Below are 24,075 nucleotides of genomic sequence, written 5' to 3'. Positions count from 1 at the left end.
ATAGCTGTATGTTCAAGATAATGTTTATGTTTAATTTAAGCCAGTCAAATGAGATGCATAATTGTGATCATTGGTGAAAATATTCTCATGATCATACAGTGTATGCTGATTAGGAGGCTTCTGTTTGCCTCTAGCACATTAGAAGGATGTTAGAATGACCATTATTGGTGCTCAGTGTGTACATTACTCAAAAGTGAACTTTTCATTTACTACAGGTAGCACTTTATATGGACAAATTCACAGGTGTTTGCCAGGCAGTTTTACATGACTGCAAACTTACCTTTTTGCAAATTATTTGTGATCATGATCTTTTTGTGGAGATGCCTGGACGAGATCCTTCAGAGAGGTTAGTATGTCATTCTGATTAAGAGCTTAGCAGAATGTAATGCGTATTTTTTAATGCCAGATGTGCATAGAAAGTTAAAGAGAAAACAGATCTGAATTGAAATTACATGTATTGATTTCAACTCTATAATGTAGTCAACAAAGATTTGAATTGATGTTTGTACTGGAATGTGGACGTTAACTCTGGATTAGAGGAGAGCTTTCTGCTAGACAAAATTTATAATGCTTATTTAAACATGATCTTCTTTGAATTGCAGAATGGTTTGGAATGTTTGAACTCTGCATGCTTGTACTGCTTTCAATTAATTGAGAACAGTCATTGATATGGATTCCTCCTTTTGCAGGAATTATCTTTCCTCTGTTTTAATACAGGAGTTGTTCCTTACTTGGGATCATGATGATGTGACCCAACGTGCTAAAGTGAGAGCTTTTTCTAAATCATCAAATCAAATTATTGTTTATAGCCTTTCAGTTTGATTTGTGTCACTTGCTTTATTTCAATAATAATTAATGCAGAGCTAATGCTTTTTGATAAGATTATTATACCATTCAAACTTTGATTCTCTTATTCTATTCCGTCTTTAGCCATTTAGATTAAATGCTTCCTCTAGGAAATTTAATTGGATAAATTACATTGATTGTTAAGAATATTAATCTTAGTTGCTTGTCATAGGACGACCCTACAAGTCTATATTTTAATTTTGTTTTATTGATGGTGATAGGCTGCTCGCATCTTGGTGGTTCTTATGTGTAAACATGAATTTGATGTTCGGTATCAAAAGCAAGAGGACAAACTATACATTGCACAACTTTATTTTCCCCTTATCGGACTGGTTTGTTTTTACTTATCTTTCCCCTCTATTTTCTTTGAATTTAATTTTTGTATGTCTTCTTATTGCAATATTTTATTGAATTCGTAAAGGTACTTATGGTGATCATGTTATTATTAGCTTTATATCTTTGTTCTTGTTGAAAGAGATGATATGAGGTTGTATTCTTAGTGATTTAAACTTACTTTTCATTCACCTCTAAATGCTTTGAGGTCAGTTTGCTCACAATATTTTTGGAAGATATGACAGAATTCATGTGCATTATAGAATATGAGCATGTTTATGTATCTTTGTTTATTTTATCTTTTCTGAGGAGTGGGCTTCCTCCTTAAGTTTGCCTTCGTGATAATGATGTTGGCCTTTGAAGCTTGATTCATTGGTATCTTAATGTTATATACAGAATGGCTCCCTTCAAAAGCCTTGGATGCTTACTCTTGTCTTCCCATAAACACGGAGATCCATAAACCTGCCAGACAGGACATACATTGAAAATATGTCCATATGAATTGGATCTTCCTTGTATGTCAAACCTAAGATGGAATTCTATGTGAACTTTTGTTTTACTTTCTGTTTTGGCTGTGGATGACCTCATTTAAGTTTTGAAATGCCTCGAGTATTGCTGGTGACATGGCTTCAGGATCTCCCTTTGCCGGCTGATGATATGTTCTTACTATTTACAAGTTAAAATGAATAACAACATATTGCTCTCTCCAGAAGGGATTTGTTTATTTTTAGGTGTCTTTCCTCATGGTCTCAACCAAAGTGTTTTCCATACCATGCTTCACTTCATTTGTCGTGGCTATCGCATGATATTGACAAACTTTGTGATGCTACTGCAGATTTGCATCTTCCTTTCTCACAGAGGAAAAAGTGGCAGATTGCTTATCCCTTATTGCTTCTTCTCTCCATCATAGAAAGTAAAACAAGAATACTTTCACATCTCCAATGACTATGTTGAAATAAACACGTGATACTATTTTCTAGCAACATGTGGTTACAGAAATGGTTTATTATGTTACAGCCTGTTTGTGCCAATTGCCATGCTATAAAGGCTGTCACATCCAGTTTTTGCTAAAAACTCGCCATGCTACAAGCCCAGCATGTATAGTTACATTGCTATTTCTTTCTATAGCACATGCTATTTAAGACTATTCATTCTAGAACAATGTATGCTCAATCTCGTAGAACTTGTGCTATGAAAACCTCTAAGTGCTATAATCGTTTGCACAAACACGAGCTGGCATAATTCATTCTTCCAACCACAACACATTGCTATATTGGAGCCTACATGGTACATTTACATTGTTCATGTCAAATGACATTCTTTAACAATTTTGATGTATATTTTGCATCTTAAAATGTATATCATTTCAGATGAGCTTTGGAAATAAATGTGCAACTTATGTGCCTACTCACAAACCAATATGCTGCACTATTGTGAAGCTTGTTGTCATGCTTAATTACTTCTCAACCTCCTAGAAAGATGAGGTAACTTCTTGGTTGAATGACTTACCCACTTAAAGTGCATTTCTTCCACCTTCCTTGCTATGCACATTCTTTAAAAAGCAGCTATAACTTGTTAGCCTGATTATGCTAGGTTAAAATGACAGTATCCCTCAAGGAGTATGCTTAGCATTAGTTTGCCTTGTCTAACTGGTTACAACCCTCTTAAGTAGCACCTAACATCAGTTTTTGCAATGTCAAGTGGCTAAGGCCAATAAAGAGCACTCTTTGTAATGCTTTGACATGTTAAGTTGTAAGAGTCACTTAAAAGAGTGCTCAACATGTTAATGTTTTAGCAACACAGAAATCTGAAACAAGATACACAGAATTTATCCTGGTAAAACCCTCCACTTGAGGGTGAAAAACTCAGCCCACTCAAAAATGAACTTTATTATATCTCTGAAAATGAATACAACTGTTGATAGTTTCAGATTACTCTCAATCACAATAAGATAAGATAAGTTTAATTCTCTACAAATCAACCATGACAATGAAGTCAAATGATACATCTCATAAGACTGAAAACTCTGAACACAGAAAACATATAATATAACTGATCTGTCAGACTACACATACTGCTCTCAAAATGAGAAGCCACCAATATATCTAACAATCTGCTGAAGAGGAAGAAGACTGCGAAACTGAAGGAGCGGTGAATATAAAGAAATGAATTACAAAATGAAGAGACTCCACGATGAAGGGGAAGAGTCACCGACAAAGGAATGAAAAGACTTCACAGTGGAGAGGAATAGTCACCGACAGCTACAAAGATAATTCACTGAAATCCTCATAACCATCTCACCGACAGCAAACAATAACTGAAGTCACAAATTAAATAAAGGACGATGAAGATCTTCTATCGCAGCTATAAATTCAACACTCCCTCTTAGCAAGAGAGAATTCTTCATTTCATCATCTCATGACAGATACATACAGCTGCAATCAAAGAAAGTCAACAGAGTCTCATCACAGATTTTATTCAATAAAGTTGTTATCTCATCATAACAATATTCACCATAGCTACTCCTAGAGGGCGATTGAAAACATAAATAAAAATTATAAAGTCGTACACATGACTTCCACCATAGCTACTCCCTGAGGGTGGATCAAGGGATTTCACCTCAAACTTCTCTCGCAGAGAAGAACTCATTAATCAAGGGATTTCACCTCGAACTTCTCTTGCAGAGAAGAACTCATTAATCAAGGGATTTCACAACTTCTCTCGCAGAGAATAACTCATTAACAAGGGATTGCACCTCGAACTTATCCCTCACAGAGAAGAACCCATTAACAAGGGATTGCACTTCAAACTTCTCCCTCATAGAGAAGAACTCATTAACAGGGGCTTTCACCTCAAATTTCTCCATCACAGAGAAAAATGCTTTAACCAAATCTTCATGATGATGTAGCTCCCTGTGAAGTTGAAATGTTAGGCTTCCTTTGAAGTTGAAATGTCAAGCTACCACTGAAGTTGAAGTCAATCTTCTGACCTCCTTGTCCAAGGTTACTTTTGACGATATGCCAGACTCCCTTTGAATGCTGATTCTTCCTCTGCGAAGAAATGCAAGCAATCTTCCTTCCTTGAATGCAATCTCTGATTCGTCCTTTTATAATTTTGCTTAGCAATGGAATTTCCATTCACTTGGATTGTTCACACCGAAGCACCTAGTGATGATCTGATGGCTGTGTGGCCTTTGGACCTCGCCATCACTCATCATCTGTCCACAATATCTGCCTCGTGCATAGTTTAAGCATCATCTGAAGAACATCTTTAATACCATCCACAACAAAGTGATGGACCAACCACATAAATGCGACAAAAATCCACCTGTAGCAGGGTGTGCCAGAATGCTAAACCTCAGTGTCCATTCTAGGACAAACGCATAGGATCTACCTTCAAGCAGTTAGGCTCTATAGGAGGAACCTGGCTCTGATACCATGTTAATGTTTTAGCAACACAGAAATCTGAAACAAGATACGCATAATTTATCCTGGGAAAACCCTCCACTTGAGGGTGAAAAACCCAACCCACTCAAAAATGAGCTTTACTATATCTCCGAAAATGAATACAATTGTTGATAGTTTCAGATTACTATCAATCACGATAAGATAAGATAAGTTTGATTCTCTACAAATCAACCATGACAATGAATTCAAATGATACATCTCATAAGACTGAAAACTCTGAACACAAAAAACATATAATATAACTGATTTGTCAGACTACACATACACAATATTTTCAACTTTGCTATCAAAATGAGAAGCCATCAATATATCTAACAATCTGTTGAAGAGGAAGAAGACCACGAAACTGAAGGAGCGGTGAATATAAAGAAATGAATTACAAAATGAAGAGACTCCACAATGAAGGGGAAGAGTCACCGACAAAGGAATGAAAAGACTCCACGGTGGAGAGGAATAGTCACCGACAGAGACATGAAGAGATTCCACGGTAGAGAGGAAGAGTCATCGATAGCTACAAAGATAATTCACCGAAATCCTCATAACCATCTCACCGATAGCAAACAATAAGTGAAGTCACAAATTAAATAAAGGATGATGAAGATCTTCTATCGCAGCTATAAATTCAACAATCTTGTTAGCCTGATTATCCTAGGTTAAAATGACAGTATCCCTCAAGGAGTATGCTTAGCATTAGTTTGCCATGTCTAACTGGTTACAACCCTCTCAAGGAGCACCTAACATCAGTTTTTGCAATGTCAAGTGGCTAAGGCCAATAAGGAGCACTCTTTGTAATGCTTTGACATGTTAAGCAGTAAGAGTCACTTAAAAGAGTGCTCAACATGTTTGTGAGAAATTATGGTTATGAATATTCTTAGATCAGTCCTACTAGTTTCAATGCCATAGAGTGTCCTACAACACCTAACACCAGTTTCTCCCAAGTCAATTGGCAAAGGTCAATAAGGAGCAATTCTTTGTAGTGCTTTGACATGTTAAGTTGTAAGAGTCACTAAAAAGAGTGCTCAACATGTTTGTGACAAATTTAAATGGTTACGAACTAAGTCACTAGGTTTGAATTTGAATTCGAAGCTCGACTACTTTGAAACTTGAATGAAGTTAGACAAGGAAAAAATTCGAAATGTATAAAATTCGAATTAAATTTGCCATATGTATTTTTTTAAATTTTTAATAAATATATGTAATATATCTATAAAATTGCCTCAATAGTTCAACATTGATAAATAGATTTGAAATCATTACAAAAAGATGACACATTTATAAAATATAAACCATAGGAAACATATGCTTTCACGATTGCAAAGATGTTCTTTTGTCAAAAAGGTACATATGCTTCCACACCTCTCCAGCAACGACTCACGGCGGACTAAAAACTGTAGGTTTTTGGCGCTCATTTATTAAAAAAAAACTGAAAAAAACCCTAAAATCACGATTAAAAAATATTCTTTTTTTATTGTACGAATTTGAACAAATTTAAACAAATTTTATACTTCGTTTTAAAGTTCGGTGAGCTTCGAACTTCAAGGAAGAAATTCGGCCGAACCTGGTGTTGACGTGTATTTTGTACACAATCATACACAGAATAAAATACCCAAGGGTACCTTATCCTCTCTTGAATAAAATCTCTAACTGCTGAAGATATCGCAAGAAGGATCAGTTAGGGTGACTTCAATGTTCTTTTAAGTAGGGTCTCTACGTGTGGATAAGCACCAGTGGTCGTTGTGATTGCTGTGTCATCAAGGGGCCTTACGTTTCCGAAATGCAGCACAAGATTTCCTAATACTAATGAATTCCAAAAAGATCAAAAGAGTAGGGCTTGCAAGAGATCTAGTCTAATCTAACCCTAAGAATGACTCAATGTGGACGAGACTTGGCAAGATTCTACCAACTTCAATATTGCCATAAAATAACAACTCAATTGAAATTGATGCGATCTTCTAAGGTAACAAATGATTTTTCAATTCATCAAGGATCATGGACACTACCACAAAGGCACATATCCAAGATACAACAATGATTGAAGGTTTAAGTGATTCAAGTTTATCCAGTTGACCACGCAAGGCGTTCCTACAATCAGCAAGAAGCTAGTGGTTTGGAGAGCGAATCTCACCAACGATCAGGTCCAACGCTTTATCCTTCAAACTAAAATACTACTTTGATTGAGAATGATTCAAGAAAGTGAACAACCATGAAGATAACCATAAGAATTGCAATAAAACACCATAACTTCAATATTCTATTGATCTCAAAGCCATCATGAACAACAATTGTTTGAGATTCCTTCCTCAAAGCTCAATCTTGCTACAAATCAAATTGCTAATCTCTAATATCTCTCTAATTCTCTAATTTCTCCTTAATCTCTAGTTTTTCTAGTTACAAAATGAAAAGAGATGAGGGTATATATAGCATCCTCAATTACAATTAACGGTTCAGATCAAAAAGAAGATCAATGGCCAAGATTATGACACCTAAACCCTAATTAGGGTTTTATTACAAAAGTTCCCCTTTTATTGCACAACATTAAATGCATAGCCAAATATTAAATTTGGCACAAAAATCTAGGAAACATAGACCAATGACAATTAAGGTGCCACATCATCTATAACAACCTTTCTTCTAGAATCTTATTCCCTTTCCAATGCTCCTTTTTAGCATATGCAATGAATCTAGACACGATTCCTTCGATCTCAGTAATTGGAATCTCGGGAAGATTCTTCATTCGTTCCTCCAAGTGGATGACCTGATCAAATGCCTTGAGAAGAGCAGCGTCCCATTCAGGTTCAAGTTCCTTGGTCTTCTCAATCAGGAGCATGGGGGCAAACATCTGATCTCGTTGCTCATTTGTAATAACATTCTCATCTTTGCAAAAGATGACCTTGACTCTATCTTCCAATTCCTGCAAATCCACATCTGTCTCAACTTCGATCCTCCTGCCAAGAATAGTACGTAGTACCTCAAACACTCTGTCCTGGATCGGGTGGATAACCTCCTCAACATGATTGCATCTAGTACTGATGTCCTCGAAGAGAACTTCCTTCATCTGGAGTAAAGTCGACCACTGAAGTAAACTATGAGGTCCCCCATCCATTATCTTTTCTTGCACTAGGACCTTCCTTGATGTTTGTCTGATTACTTGCAAGACAGGAATGATAACATCTTTAGTATGAGCAAAGGCAGCTACCGTTATCATCAAGCTGTGGATGACCTCAAGAACTTGAATAGCTCGATGAATGGTCTGCATCATCCTTGTTGCAAATTCAATAGCAACTGTATGGGATTTGTCAATCCACGAGCTCATAAGCTGAACCAAACTCCTGACTCTCTCTGCCTCGCCAACTGATTCAAGGGGAAGTGCCTGTGTAGGAGATACTTCTGGATCTTGACGTCTCAAAGGCTGATTGAGATGGCTAAAGTAGCCTCTCCAAGCACTGACCTCTCGCTCAAGCTTCCTATTCTTTTCCATTTCTTCTCTAAGCTTGTCCTTAAGTGCCTCAAATGAATCAGTGGCATCATCCAACGTCTGTTCAGCTGTGAGTGGACCAAGCTCAAATGTCTCTACATCATATTCCTCTGCGAGGATCTCACCTTCATACTTGTCCACTGCTGGTGTAGCTATCTGCAATTTCCTGGATCCTGTCTCATCTCTTATCATCTTGGACATCTTAGTAGCCTTCCTCTTCTCTGTCATTTCTCGAGAATTTCCAACAAGGCTCTCTAAATCAATCACATTGTCCTCGTCTTCGATCACAATCACCCTTGTAAGTCTTTCCTTTAACCAATCTAGGATGGCCGATCTTGTTTCTTTAACTTGTATCTCCTTAGGCAATGTTTCTTCTTCTCTGAGAGGAGATGTTACTTCATTATCTTCCTTATCTTCATGTAGCTCATTAGCTTGGAGAGACCCACTTGGTGACCTTCGAGGTGCCTGTCCTTCTTTATCGTTCTGTACCATTGATTCCATAGACTCCTCTATCTCAAGTGTCCTCTTCTCTTGTCGAGAAGATGTGCCGGATGAACGATCTCGGTTGGCCTCTTGCTTCTTCTTGGAAGATTCTCTTTTCTCAGGTCTCTCTTTCCTCTTCGAGCCTCTAGGATGGGGGTTGCCTTCACTTATGCTTCGAAGGTTGCCTTCACTTGTGTTTCTGGGATTAGGATTACCCTCACTTACACTTGCTCCTCCTTCAACTGGTCTTTCTTCCAAAGTGAAAGTCATAGATATGCCTTGCTCTCTCAACTTCTGATGCTGCACATCAACCCATCTGCGAGTACAAGACAAGACTGGAGCTATCAAAGCATCTAGATCGACAACTTCGGGTTCATTCCAATCTAGCTTCACTGATTTGCTTTCTCGATCATAAGATGATTGGAGATGTCTACCACTATCCTGAGCTTGGTCGGCCACTCTGTAAATCTTGCATTTCCTGATGAAGTCTAAAGGCAATCTAGAATGCATCTTTCTTTTCACTTCAAGGTCATCTAAGAGATTCATCACAAAGTCTTCTATCTGAAACTCATGCTTATATTTTCTTCCGACTGTCTCCTCTATATACCCATATGGATCAAAGCTCTCTCTCAAGGCAAAGAATGAAAATGAATATAAAGCTAACTCTTTCTCTGCATCATCCATGGCTAGAGCATTAGGACATACCTCAACTGAATTCCCTAATATGATAGGCACAGGAACTCCATTTCCATGTCTGTGTCTGAATGCTTTCACATAAGCTGCCAACTGTCTTGTTACCTCAAGTAACACTATTCTGTTTGTCGGATATCTTGGCAACATGTAGGGAGGTGAAGGACATCCCTGAACTCTAATATATGTAAACTTCTGAAATTGGATGAACCAAGCACCGTACCTTTTTACAAGCTCTTGTGCATCTTGAGATAGCCGGTTGTGAATCCCACCTTGCAATATCCTGGTGATGTTCATCGTGAATGTATCATTGACTAACTTGTAGTTACTTTCTGGCGGATGATGCAAGTGAACATAGGAATCACAAACTCTGACCTCGCCAGGTCCTCTTCCAATCACTCCTCTGTGAGGTAGTCCTGCATACTCAAAGCTCCTGATCAAGGCATATATGATGTATGAACTCATGTGGAAAGACTTGGTAGCCTTCAATCTCCTTAACTGTACATCCAAGCAATGGCTAATCATTCTAGCCCAATGGATTGTTCCTTTTCCCTGAACTATCACTTGGATGAAGTAGAACATCCACTTCTCAAAATAGAAGGCTTGAGGGGCTCCTGTGACTCGGTTGAGTAGTGTTATCAAATCTCTGTACTCCTCCTGGAAGTCGATCCTATGTGGTGTGTTCGGAATCTTGCTCAGGCGAGGATGACTCTTGAGTAACCAATTCTTGTTGATGATGCTTAGGCAAGTGTCTGGATCATCTTCGTACATGGACCTGGCTCCTTCTATGCTTTTATAAATCATATCTTTATGTTCTGGCAAGTGAAGAGCTTCACTTATAGCCTCCTCTGAAAGATAAGCAAAAGTGTCTCCTTCCTTGGACACTATCGATCTGGACTGTGGATCATAATGGCGAGCACACTCGATCATCAACTCATGGCATTGGATTGCTGGAGGGAAGCCGGCCGCCTTGATAATGCCACTTTCAATTATTCTCCTTGCGACAGGTGATGGCTTGCCAATGTAAGGGACCTCTCGAAACTTCTTCTCACTGAAGTTTCCCAAGTTGGTATCTCCAATGTTGCTCCACTTCGACACGATCTTGGTCTCCAATTCTTCGTTCTTCTAATCTTCCTTCATGAGAGCTGGACGACTGGTGGATGCTCCCGCCTTTGGGGTCACCATTGTAACACCTACACAACATTTCATAATAAGAAATAGATTTTGCAATGTATAAACATAAATTAGATTAAAGATTGAATTTAGGAAACTTCATGATAAGTCCTTGAGTTATCATTTCCTAAATACGATTGAGCTACTGGAAATTCAAAATTTAGATTAAGACTATGACGATCAAAATTCAAAATTTAGACAAAAGAAGACTTCGCCATACCTCACTTTGAGAGCTAACTCTAAAAAGATGCAAAAATATGAAATCCGCCTAGGCAAAAACGAAATTTGAAATCTTCAACGTGATCCTCCTCTAGCAAAGGCGCCTTTCTTGTCAATTCCACCACCCTTGGGGTCTTCCAACACCTTGAAGGCAAATTCGCTCCACTTGAACACAATTCGCACTCCTCTCTTGATGATATTTCACACTTTCTCCTATTGCTCTCCAAAATCGCATGCAACAATGATTGAATGATGATTTGAAATGAGATATCATACCTCCCCTTTATGGGCGCTTACCTCTTCAATCTCCCCTGGGCCGACTTTTGAAAATAGGCAAATAATAAATAAATTTCAAATAAAAATAGAGGCCGACTTTGTAAAATATAGAAAATAAAACCCAAGCGCTCCAATTTTATTTATTTAATTTAATAATTAATTAATTAAATGCCTTGTAATTAATAGCTTCGATTTTTAAAAGGCAAAATTAATTATTAAATGCCTTGTGCGCACCCATTAAATGCCAATTTTAATTAAAAATATCAAGGTTTATCGAAATTTAGCATTTAATGCAATTCAAAATTTATTGGCGCCAAACACGTGAGAGATGTAAAGGATACAAACCATATCGCTCTGGTCCCTGGGAGAGGGACAGGAGCGATCCAGCATTTTGCTCTTGAATTTCTCCCCTTTTATGTTCAAAACCACTTCCTCTACGTTGAAACTGGCATCTTCATTGGGAATCTTGAATTTGAACGATTCGATGTTGTAGATGAATGCCTCTTAAGATCATTATCGCCCTGGTCCCTTGGTGAGGGACAGGAGCGAACTTTGCATTTACTCCTTGATCTTCGCCTCTTTAATCACCAATTTGCATCACAAGGCAAGTAACAATTTTATCCTTTCATTCCACGCGTACTTTACTTGTCCTTTACAAGGCAAATTTGATATTCAAGTGAATATCGCCCTGGTCCCTTGGTGAGGGACAGGAGCGAACTTTGAATTCTAGCTCAAATTTGTCATCTTTTAACCTTAACTCTTTGTTCATCACCTTTCAAATGACATTTCGGATCTTGTGTAACCTTGCTTTGATGTGATCTAGGAAGAAAAATGATTGATTTTATGAATATCGCCCTGGTCCTTGACTGAAGGACAGGAGCAAACTTGCCTCTTTGCTCAAGTTAGTCACTTTTTGACGTTTGGTTCCTTGCTTATCATCTTCTCAAAGACATTTTCGACCTTGCCCGACCTCGCCTTGACGTGGTTTTTGAAAGAAATGACCAGTCTAGTGAATATCGCCCTGGTCCTTGACTGAAGGACAGGAGCGAACTTTAGTCTATGGTGCAAATCCTCTATCATATTGATATCAAATTGTCTTCAAGGCGTAAAATGGTGCCCTTTATTCCTTCTTGAACGTTTGAAACAAAAGTGGCCTTCAAAGTTTAAGCATATTTGACTATTTCGCTCTGGTCCCTTAGTGAGGGACAGGAGCGAACTTGGATAATTTCATCAATTTTCATGGTCCGTGCAACTTTGTTCCTCTTCGAGGCGTTCCAAACATCATTGCCACCTTGTACCTTGGCTTGGAGTGGTTTACACTTGGAGGAGAATATTAGATAGCCTTGATTTCGCCCTGGTCCTTGACTGAAGGACAGGAGCGAATTTTCACTTGTAAGCTCATTCGTGCTTTGCCAACTTTCAAATTTGTCTTCAACGGACTCATTATGCTCCCCTTCACTTATCTTTAACATGAGACTTGCTTCAACTTGGTGGGAAATTTGTTTTAAGAAGAAATCGCTCTGGTCCCTTGGAGAGGGACAGGAGCGCCTAGGCAAATATGGGCTTCATTTGGTATCTTGCAATCTTCAAATGATCTCCAATAGATTCGTTATGCCTCCTTTTACTTGCCTCAAACTTAAAAACTCTTTTCACTTCGCCAAAAACTTGTCTTGTGGAGGAATCGCTCTGGTCCTTGAGAGAGGGACGGGAGCTACCATTAAAATTCGCCCTGGTCCCTGGGAGAGGGACAGGAGCGATTTTGCTCCTAGGGCCAATTTTCTCCTTCGAGGTACAATCAAATTATATTCAACGAGTAAAATGTACCTCCCTTGTTCTTCTCAAATCGCGAAATCGTTCAAATCTATCAAGGACAAGGCAATTTTGGATTTCAAGCTCCGGTCCTTCAGTGAGGGACAGGAGCGATTTCACTTCCATAGGCCAAAATACCAAGATTTTAAGACTTCAGTCACTTCACAAGACAAAATTAGGCCATTTCCAATGCTCGGGCTCAATTATCAAAATTCTCAAAAATTAGCCAAAAAATCACCCGGACAAAATTCACAATTCCATCATTAACACTTAGGCAAAATTTGGACTTGCATTCAAAAATCTGATTGAACCTAGACAAACTCATTTGACCCCCTGACAGATTCACTTTATATCAAAATTGCATCCTACGAGAGGAAGCTCAACAATCTTCAAAATTTGGACTAGACACCGGCTTGAAAACATCAAAACGGAAACCCTAAGGCTTAACCCCAGTCCAGACGACTGACTCACTAACCCAAAACCCTAAAAGCAGAGAGAGAAACAGGCAAAACCGAGCAAAAAGAGGGGGTCCCCATTTTAATGGGGCGATGTGTGAAATGGTCACAACACCTGGTGACTTAGGTTATGAACAGACCTAGATCAGTCCTACTATCTTAAGTGCCATAGAGTGTCCTAGAGCACTCTTAGACTAGTTCCATTCAGAAGAAATAGATCCATTGGTGAATGTAGAAGCTATTTCCGTAATATGGATGAATTGGGAACCCAAATTCAAATGCGTGCCTTCAAATGCAATGTTTGTTAGAAAAAGACGTCTCCTCGAAAACAAGAATTAAATTCTTAATTAGAAAAGTGGAAGTAGGAGATGGAAAAATTTGAAATGCACATGAACACGCTGAAGATGAAGTGATGACATCGATACCATCAAAGAGGTAATGCGAATCCTCTAATGAATCCTTCAAATTAGAAATGTGAGAATTCATAAACAAGGATGGAATGTTTGATAAATAGGAATCCCAATGTGGTGGGTCTCAAAGGCTGAAATTGCCTTGTTTCAAAGAATCAATGGTTGCTTTTAAAGAAGCAACACTAGACTTTGAAGTAACAAGTGATGGTGGAGGAAAGATCTCAATGCATGTCATTTGACTGCAGTGGTCATCCCCAATTGAAGTCCCCAATTGAAGTGTCAACACAAGATGATTGAGTGTGAACATTAGATGCATTTACAAATGTTGGCTTAGAAGAATCTAACAAATTGATGCCCTTGGCTATGCAAAGTTGTCTCAGTTGATAAATTTCATAAATTGATTTTAGATCATCAAGTTCCTTTACCAAGCATTCATCTATTGTTAGAGGTGATAGGTAGCTCCACAAAATCGAGGATCACCCATAGAAATTCTTCTACAAGAGAAAGGAGCATGTGTCAGGCTATCAATGGAATACCAAAGGAAATGATTCTAGAATCACACCAACAATGTTTTTCTCTACCGATAGGATAAAACTTGTGGTTTAGCCCTCTTGTTTTGTTAAAACTCTAGAAGGAACAATTATTTTTCAATGTTAAAAAAATAAATGCTCAAATGAGGAACAACCCTAGCTAGGACTCCTAGGGTGTCTTAGAGCACTCTTACACTAGTTATACTAGGTTAAGTGTCAAAGTCAAGTGAGGATGTTGCCTAGGCAAACTTTGCCAAGTGTTTAGGGCCAAAATCCTCCAAAATTATTCCTGTGATGATTTAACCAAGATCAAATCACATTAGATCATTTCGAATTTGTGTATGGATTTGATAGTGTTGTAGTAGGAGAAGCGAGTGGAAAGTGTGACATTAGTGTTTAAGTAGATTTTTTCTCATTGAAAGTAAGCATAATATATGAGGAAATTGTAGATTAATATCAATGATGGCTTTATTTATCTAGAGTAGTGTTTGCACAAATGTAGACCAGGGAATTTCTAGCAAGATTAGATTACTTTCCTTGATTATGAGAATCCTATTTAAAATTCTTGATCGATGTCATGCAAAACTTAATTGTTAATAACCACGTACAATTGTCTCCAAAAAGCTACTCACATGCCAACAACTAAATAATACTTATTGGGTACAACCATATTAACAAAATATCACAAAGTCATTGTACTTTAACAACACTTATTTTTTATTAGATTTTAGGGTTTCAAATTTGCTATAGTAGGGTTTCTTTGGTTGCTAAAGTCTTGAGTGAATTGGTGGTTAGTGTTTGAGGTTTATTCAAAACATTTGTCGTGTTTAAGAACAAATCTACTATTTTAAGTAGTTGCATTTTTGAAGAATCTAGAGGGTTCACTTATCCATAACGTTGCTAATTTCAGTGATAGCTTTTTCAGAGGTTCTATTTGTGGACATAATGGATGAGGTCAAATTTTAGGGTGTTTTAGTTAGCTTGTATTCCAGCTTTTTTTAAAGTAGATTTTTCTTTAAAGTTTTTTGTTTCCTACTTTCCAATAGCTTTAAGATTTGTTTTTTGAAAGAATTATTTTTGGGAAAAATTAATAAGTAGATTTATTCAAAACATTTGTCATGTTTAAGAACAAATCTACTATTTTAAGTAGTTGCATTTTTGAAGAATTCTAGAGGGGTCACTTATGCATAACTTTGCTATTTTCAGTGATAGCTTTTTCAGAGGTTCTATTTTTGGACATAATGGATGAGGACAATTTTTAGGGTGTTTTTGTTAACTTGTATTCCAGCTTTGTTTAAAGTAGATTTTTCTTTTAAGTTTTTTGTTTCCTACTTTCCAATAGCTTTAAGATTTTTTTTTTTGAAAGAATTATTTTTGGGAAAAATTAATAAGTAGATTTATTCAAAACATTTATCGTGTTTAAGAACAAATCTACTATTTTAAGTAGTTGCATTTTTGAAGAATTCTAGAGGGGTCACTAATGCATAACGTTGCTATTTTCAGTGATAGCTTTTTCAGAGGTTCTATTTTTGGACATAATGGATGAGGACAATTTTTAGGGTGTTCTAGTTAGCTTGTATTCCATCTTTGTTTAAAGTAGATTTTTCTTTTAAGTTTTTTGTTTCCTACTTTCCAATAGCTTTAAGATTTTTTTTTTTGAAAGAATTATTTTTGGGAAAAATTAATAAGTAGATTTATTCAAAACATTTATCATGTTTAAGAACAAATCTACTATTTTAAGTAGTTGCATTTTTGAAGAATTCTAGAGGGGTCACTAATGCATAACGTTGCTATTTTCAGTGATAGCTTTTTCAGAGGTTCTATTTTTGGACATAATGGATGAGGACAATTTTTAGGGTGTTTTAGTTAGCTTGTATTCCAGCTTTGTTTAAAGTAGATTTTTCTTTTAAGTTTTTTGTTTCCTACTTTCCAATTGCTTTAGTTATGCTTGTGCTTCTGATTCACACTCAAATACCTCTAATGTAAAGTAAATTTTTTATTCTGTTTGAATAGTTTGGCCATGGGCTGAACTGATGTTGGTATGGATGACTTCCCAGAACATCTTGGTTTCATATTTCTTTATTCAATAGGCTTTCTTTCAATAACTCAAACGAAATTCACAACAATTAGCACTCTTATTCTTATTTCCATTCTATCTTGTAGATTGGTGTGCATTACCTTGTCATGCATTATCTTCTCATAATTGCATTCCATGCTAGCTTGAGGCTATCTCACTGCCATAGTGATGCTTGAAGCACCTTTAAGTTTATGGCAGAGCACAGCACAAAACAATGGTTGATGACAGTACCGCAGCCAATGTTCTAATTAGTCAAGGCCTATATGATCTTGCATCTGCTTCTGAATCAACATTTCTGTTGGCAGGTAATACTGTAGATGCTAGATCTTTCTGGACTTAACTTTGACCCCTTGCCTATGGAGAACATTGAGCATGTCTTCTTTACATGGTTCATCTATAAACTATGTAAGAGAAAAGTTGACCATTCATCTTACGTAACAGTTTCTTTGCCTTTTCAATTGCCATTTGCCTCGAGTTAGACAGAGAAGATATACAATCATATGTGCCAAAATTGAGTTAGATGGAGAAGATTTACACTTATTCCTCTATTTTGAGATACTTTGATGAACGGAACTTTCAGATTAAATAAAATTTTGTTACTGTTTTATATACACTTTTGGATTTATGGAAAAATCTTGTTTTTGTTTCTGATTTTTTATTTAGGTTTTGTTTCCATGTATAACACATTCACATTCTAGCAAATTTGTGCCATTCTGTACCAGACATTGTTTATATTTATAATATAGATGATATATGTGTAACCTTTCTCTGCATCAAGAACATAATTTTGAACTGGATCAAGCTTTCTAATGCACATGAATTTCAAAGGTGGAGATTGAACATACATTTAGGCAGTAATATGGCTGCGCCTAAATTGAGTCACTTTAGAAAGGAAACCTGATAATATTTTCAAGGCCCAGGCTTTCCTTTTGTTAAGGATGGCCTCTTTGATTTGCCTTTGCAATGGATGTGAGGGAATGCTACTAACTGTGTTATACATTTGAAATTGAAATATGCATGAATCATTGATGAACATAAGAATGCAATCTAACATTCTGTCAAGAATAACATCAGCCACCCAAATGCGTCCAGACATGGCAACTCATGCTTGTATGATCTTGTAGCAGTCATTTATATCATATATCAAATGTTTGTAATGCATAGGAATTATAGCATATGTCTTAATTTGATAGTTTTATGTGGAACTTGTGATAATATGTTCATGCTTATTCTGTTTTGAGCAGATATTGGATGAGATGCCAGTATTCTACAATCTAAGCACAGTTGAAAAGCGTGAAGTCCTAATCTGTATTATGCAGATAATTAGAAATTTGGATGATTCATCACTTATCAAGGCTTGGCAACAGAGTATTGCCAGGACAAGACTCTTTTTCAAGCTTCTAGAAGAATGTCTTATTCTTTTTGAGGTTTGTCCATATTCATTATGTTATATTTGTAACTTTATTATGAAGCTTGAATGCTATACCTTCAAACTCAGTGAAAAATTCAGAGTAATTTTGTTTCTTGGCATCAGGTACACTGTGTGTACAATACATATCGATTACTCTAAAATGCTCAGACAATATTTTAGCAGGAGTCTTCATTCACAAATGTAAATTTAACTATGATATCTACAGAAATATAGTTTTTTCTTAATCCCCTTTTCCCTTCTGTATAGCATTGAGTCTTTAATACCATGTAGAAGGGTAAAAAATAAAAAGTTAATGAGAGTTCAAATTTGTCTGAATAGATTTGTCTCCTTATTAGCATATGCTTTATATTTTCCAATGAGACAGGTATTGCAGGGGCCATGGTTCCTATTAGTACACAATTTGTGTTTGTCAGTGAAAGAGTTTTAATGAGATAGGTGTAGCAGTGACTGTTGTTAAGTAATTGTACCTGAAAAATTCTCTTAATAAGTTGAACACTTTTTGTTATGCAGCATAGAAAATCAGCTGACGGCATGGTCATTGGTAACTCCAGGAGTCCAGATGTTGAAGGACCTGTTTCACCCAAATATTCTGACAGGCTTTCCCCTGCAATTAATACTTATTTGACAGAGGCATCTCGACAAGAAGTTAGAGTATGCATTTATGACCTCTGCTTTTGGTCTCGTGATAATATATGAAATTGAATACGCAGCTTTTGTTTTTTCTCACTTCTGAGAAACAGTGATGATCAAGCAATATTAAACATTTGAAACTTACCATCTAACTCAATACATGTGTATCTTGATAGTTTTGTAGTGATTCTTCTATAACTTCAATCTCACTCTATTTGGCTGATAGAGATTTTTGTAGGTTTAGATCTTTTGCAGGTATCATACTTAAATGGGTTTTCATGTTTTGATGTGTATGTACAAATTGTACTTGCAATATACAAATTCTTGATATCCTGGTTTTGCATAATGTATTAATGTGTGCATTTTGCTGAATGTCACTGTCAATGCTATACAGTATAAGACCGAGACTGGGTCATGTTTGCACTCCCCCAAAAAACAATTTGACCATTTCTAATTTATGATCATGATTGCATTTTTGCTATGTTATCTGGGGACCCATTCCCTGGGCCTAAAACCCCCGTCCCTCTTTCCGGGACGTCCTGGGGATGCAGGGATGCGTAGGGGATGTCCCCTAGCCATCCCCATTTTGCTAAATTCTGCAGGAAATGTCCCGGGAACTTGGGGACGTTGAGGATGTCTGGCTGTACTGGGGACATCCGAGACGTCCTCCAACCGTCCTGGGCATGGTTGGACGTCCCTGGCATCAGGCATGCATTTTTTAAAAGAAAAAAAGCACTTGGATGTTTTTAAAAAAGGCATTTTTATGCACACACTGTTTCCTACTATTTTGACAGTTAAAAATTATAGGAGGTTAAAACTGACCTTAGTCAGTATGAAGACTATGTAAGTGGCTGTTTTCACAAGTTTTGCTGTTCTCACAGCAGGTTTCTCTCTGCATATATGTCTTCAAACTGCCAGTAGTGTTTTGGTAGAAATGTTTACAGCAGCAAGAGATCTGAAAATTTAATAGAATCTTCTCAATGCATATTTTTTTGACTGTGGAACAGGGCACCAATATAAAATGCCTTTTATTTTGCCAATTAAAGCAAGATACTGCTTTTTATGACCAAAACTTTACGGCTGTTATTATAACTTCAGATATGAAAAGTAGAAAGTGACCACTTTGTTAACCAAGTTTATTTTAGTAATGTCAAATAAATGTGCAGTTTTTGGAACTCAGCTTGGAAGAGAGTACAAGAACAAGTTCCTCATATTATGGATTGTTCTGTGCAATATAACCATGAACAGTACAATATTCTCCAAGAAAATTTTATAATCATGAAATCAAAATATCCGACCTTGAATTTTGTGGGTGTTAGAAGCTGATTTTGATGCAGTGTTGGGAGATGCAGACTAGGGCAGCAGTGTACTTCATTTTTTTGTATTTTGATTTTCATATTGTAATTGAAAGTGAAACTATATGGCAGCAATGTAGCCTTTGGCCATTTTGTTATAAATTACAAGTTTATAACTTATATGCTTTTAATTGTTTTTTAACATCACATGCATATTGACAATGAATCCTGAAAGCACTTTGAATCAAGTATCAATGTTTGAATTTTTTGAATGAATGTTGCAATTGAACACAAATCTTATATGTTAAGGTTCTATAAATTTACAATGTATATATGCACGTTTTCATAAGAATATTTAAAATTTCCCTATATATTTAAAATTTTCCCTATATTTTACAGTCATCCCCTAGCCATCCCCAAAATTGGCTTGAAAAATAAGGGACACAGAAAACCGTCCCTCCATCCCAGAGACTTGGGGTAACATAGCAGTTTTGTCATCTCTCTTTTTCCTGTAAAATTCCAGATTGGCTCATAAACCCATTTTTCATTTGCTGTAGGCTTAGGGAAAGTAGCTTATGAAAATGTAAATGTTTAAATTGGATGCCCAGGTTATGGGGCTGTGTAACAGGCTGATCATTTTTTGAAAATGGTGTCGGCCAAGGGTTGTGTGCGTATATTTTGGAGGGAAAGGAAAAGAATTTGAAAATTGAATATTTTAAAAAGACACTGATTGAGAGACAGCATGCTTGTTTATCCATTGATTAAGTACTACTGGCTTGTCATGATCTGATAGAACTTGGTGCTTGAGACTTTAGGTGCTCTCTGGAGCTTTTAAAAATCAGGTGAAATGGTTGTCTGTAGTTTTAGGAGATTGAAGAGTAGGAGGAGATTTCTACGACATTCAACAAAAATATATCCAATTGAATTATCATTTCGTTAAGATGATTTTTGCAATAGTTGAAGAAAACTGCTATCAGGTTTTGGTATCACCATTTGGATTTGTTACAGTATCAAGTTACTCTATTAATTCAATGATTATTGATGCAGCCACAGGTGACACCAGAAAGTGGGTATTTGTGGCAAAGGATGAGTCCTCAATTAAGCTCTCCCAGTCAGCCATACTCTTTGCGTGAGGCATTAGCTCAAGCACAATCATCCCGGATAGGGGCCTCTAGCAGAGCATTAAGAGAGGGTCTCCATCCAATATTGAGACAAAAACTAGTAAGTTATTATGTTGTTTTGTAATGGAAGTTTGGAAATTTTATGCCTGGATGTCAAAGTTGAAAACTCAATTAATTTAATATTTATCATGATACAGGAGCTTTGGGAGGAGAACATAAGTGCAGCTGTTAGTCTTCAGATCTTGGAGATAACGGAAAAGTTTTCTGGAGCAGCTGCTGATCACAAAATTGCCACTGACTATGGAAAGCTAGATTGTGTTACAGCTATATTTATGGCCTTCCTTTCACGAAGCCAACCTTTGGTCTTTTGGAAAGCCTTTTTACCTGTATTTAACAGTGTGTTTAACCTTCATGGTGCAACACTAATGGCAAGGGAGAATGATCGCTTTTTGAAGCAGGTGGCTTTTCACCTACTTCGTCTTGCTGTTTTTCGTAACGATTCCATCAGGAGAAGAGCTGTTGTAGGCCTTCAGATTCTTGTGCGGGTGAGTGGTTGATGAGACACATCGTTACAGTGATTTATGTATAGTAGTCAGAAAACTATTTTTTTTTCCCAAAAGGCCTCTCTCTTGCACTTCTTTTCTGATTGTATATGGTTGTCTGTATATTATTCTTTTGCAGAATTCTTTCTATTATTTCCAAAACACAGCACGGTTGCGAGTTATGTTGACAATTACTTTGTCAGAATTGATGTCCGATGTACAAGTTACACAGATGAAATCTGATGGCTCTTTAGAAGAAAGTGGGGAAGCCCGTCGTCTTAGAAGATCTCTTGAAGAAATTGCAATAGAAGAAAGAAGTGCTGATTTTCTAAAAGACTCTGGTATAAATGAGAATGCATTAGATGCTGTTCCAGAGGGTTCTACACAAAATCATTGGTCATGGTTTGAAATTAAAGAATTGTCTGTCACACTTCTTAGAGCACTTGATGCAGGAATAGAGCATGCTCTCTTGGTAGGGAATCCTTTTGCTTACACAGATTGAATAATTCTGACATGGTTTGCTTTCATAGATGAAATTGGAAATTAACTGTCATAATATTTTAATCTATAAATCCAGGCTCCCATGATGTCATTAGACAGATATGCTGCAGCAGAGGGTTTTCACAAACTGGCTTGGGCTTATGCACATGTGCCTGACCTTCATATTATGTGGCTACTTCATTTATGCGATGCTCATCAGGAGATGCAATCTTGGGCAGAAGCTGCACAATGTGCTGTAGCAGTTGCTGGGGTCATTATGCAGGTTATTTCTTGGCTCATTTTCATGCTTTACATGCTTTTGGTTAGTAAAGATGGAAATATTGAAGAGGTATTGAATGTTTTATGACAATAAAGTCACTGTTAGCAACTTTACTCATGTAGAGTAACAAGGATTGAATTTTCCATTTGCTAGTGTTTGTTTTCAAAAAGACACTTGTTGAATTTATGGTTAAAAATCTTTTTGCATGTAAGGACATGTTTTCCTGAAGTGTTTTAATCTCTCGCAGGCACTAGTTGGACGAAATGATGCTGTGTGGAGCAAAGAACATGTAACAGCTTTGCGTAAGATCTGTCCAATGGTCAGTAATGCGGTTATTGGTGAAGCATCAGCTGCAGAAGTTGAAGGATACGGGGCATCAAAATTGACTGTTGATTCTGCTGTAAAATATCTGCAACTTGCAAATAAGTTATTTGCCCAGGCTGAACTTTATCACTTTTGTGCCAGCATTCTTGAGCTGATTATTCCTGTTTATAAAAGTAGAAGAGCATTTGGGCAGCTAGCTAAGTGTCATACTTCTCTTACAAACATTTATGAATCAATCCTTGAGCAGGAATCTAGTCCGATTCCCTTTACTGATGCCACTTACTATCGGGTTGGATTTTATGGTGATCGCTTTGGGAAATTGGATAGAAAGGAGTATATATATAGGGAGGCTAGAGATGTACGATTAGGGGATATAATGGAGAAGCTTAGTCATATTTATGAATCAAGACTGGATAGCAGTCAAACTTTGCATGTGATTCCAGATTCTAGACAGGTTAATGCTGATGAACTGCAGTCTGGAGTTAGCTACTTGCAGATAACATCAGTTGATCCAGTTATGGAAGATGAAGATCTAGACAGTAGAAAGGAAAGGATCCTTTCTCTTTCATCTGGAACTGTGCGAGGTCGAGTGTTTGACCGCTTCCTTTTTGACACGCCATTTACAAAAAATGGGAAATCTCAAGGTGGACTGGAAGATCAGTGGAAGAGACGAACTGTTTTACAAACTGAGGGCTCTTTTCCAGCTCTGGTAAATCGACTTTTAGTTGTAAAGTCAGACTCTCGTGAGTTTTCTCCCATAGAAAATGCAATTGGAATGATAGAAACAAGAACTACAGCATTGCGGAATGAACTTGAAGAACCTCGCAGCTCAGAGGGTGATCAGCTCCCACGTTTGCAAAGTCTTCAAAGGATTCTTCAAGGCAGTGTGGCTGTTCAGGTTAGTACAATGAGTTTGCATCTATTTATTTGGTCTATAAAGTAGATGACAATTTTTCTGTAGGAATGCAATTGTGGTTTAATTTTGTTATGTTTGTTTGTGACAGGTAAATAGTGGCGTCCTTGGTGTTTGTACAGCATTCTTGTCTGGGGAGCCTGCCACTCGACTTAGATCACAGGAGTTACAGCAACTAATTGCTGCCCTGCTAGAGTTCATGGCTGTCTGTAAACGAGCAATTCGAGTTCACTCTAGATTGATTGGGGAGGAGGATCAGGATTTCCACACACAGCTTGTGAATGGATTTCAGTCACTTACTGCAGAGCTGTCCCATTATATTCCTGCCATTCTTTCAGAGCTATGATGTCCAAAATCTTTTTGTTTGTATTACATCTGATAAATTTTGCTTGCTGTATTTTTTACCCGCTCTTTCCAGGAGGGTCGAATGTGTCAACCTCCAAAGCGGTTGTAAAATTTTGTAATATTTAGCATTTTCATGGTGTGGTCTCACCAGAAAATAGTAGTTTCTGAAAGGTTGTGTTATATTAATTTCCTTGGGTTTGTTATCCCTGTTATTTGTAAAATTCATTAGAGTTTATAATGGCTTGGCAATTTGGTTTTTGATTTGAGCGGTAAACTTGTTGCAAGTTTACTTTGTGCACTCGGGGCAGCTCATTGCAGCTTTTGTGAAATGGACTTCAATTTATTGAATAGTTGCTATATTGCAAATGTAGAACGAGTGATTCAATAGGAAGTTATTTTAGGAAGTTTGTTCAAATTTTATTGTGAGCGATGTGAGGTTTATGTTCTACACTTGCAGGTAATAAGGCTGC

The 24,075-nt window shown here is 37.1% G+C and overlaps 1 protein-coding gene across 1 annotated transcript in view; it reads left to right on the top strand.

Annotated features, from left to right (window-relative positions):
- LOC131065183 (guanine nucleotide exchange factor SPIKE 1) overlaps positions 1-23,864 on the top strand; it is a 193,180-nt gene extending 169,316 nt beyond the window's left edge. Inside the window, exons 22-32 of the mRNA XM_057999628.2 lie at positions 216-346; positions 690-765; positions 1,068-1,178; positions 17,488-17,670; positions 18,186-18,326; positions 20,648-20,821; positions 20,919-21,266; positions 21,403-21,735; positions 21,841-22,026; positions 22,271-23,245; positions 23,352-23,864. Coding sequence (XP_057855611.2) covers positions 216-346; positions 690-765; positions 1,068-1,178; positions 17,488-17,670; positions 18,186-18,326; positions 20,648-20,821; positions 20,919-21,266; positions 21,403-21,735; positions 21,841-22,026; positions 22,271-23,245; positions 23,352-23,606 — 2,913 coding nt within the window. The 3' untranslated portion in view covers positions 23,607-23,864. The remainder of the gene's footprint in view (positions 1-215; positions 347-689; positions 766-1,067; positions 1,179-17,487; positions 17,671-18,185; positions 18,327-20,647; positions 20,822-20,918; positions 21,267-21,402; positions 21,736-21,840; positions 22,027-22,270; positions 23,246-23,351) is intronic.
- Positions 23,865-24,075: the final 211 nt, after the last annotated feature.

This window comes from Cryptomeria japonica, chromosome 10 (genome assembly GCF_030272615.1).
Source record: "Cryptomeria japonica chromosome 10, Sugi_1.0, whole genome shotgun sequence".
In the NCBI taxonomy this organism is placed as follows: Eukaryota; Viridiplantae; Streptophyta; class Pinopsida; order Cupressales; family Cupressaceae; genus Cryptomeria; species Cryptomeria japonica.
This window is presented reverse-complemented; position numbering and strand designations above follow the sequence as displayed.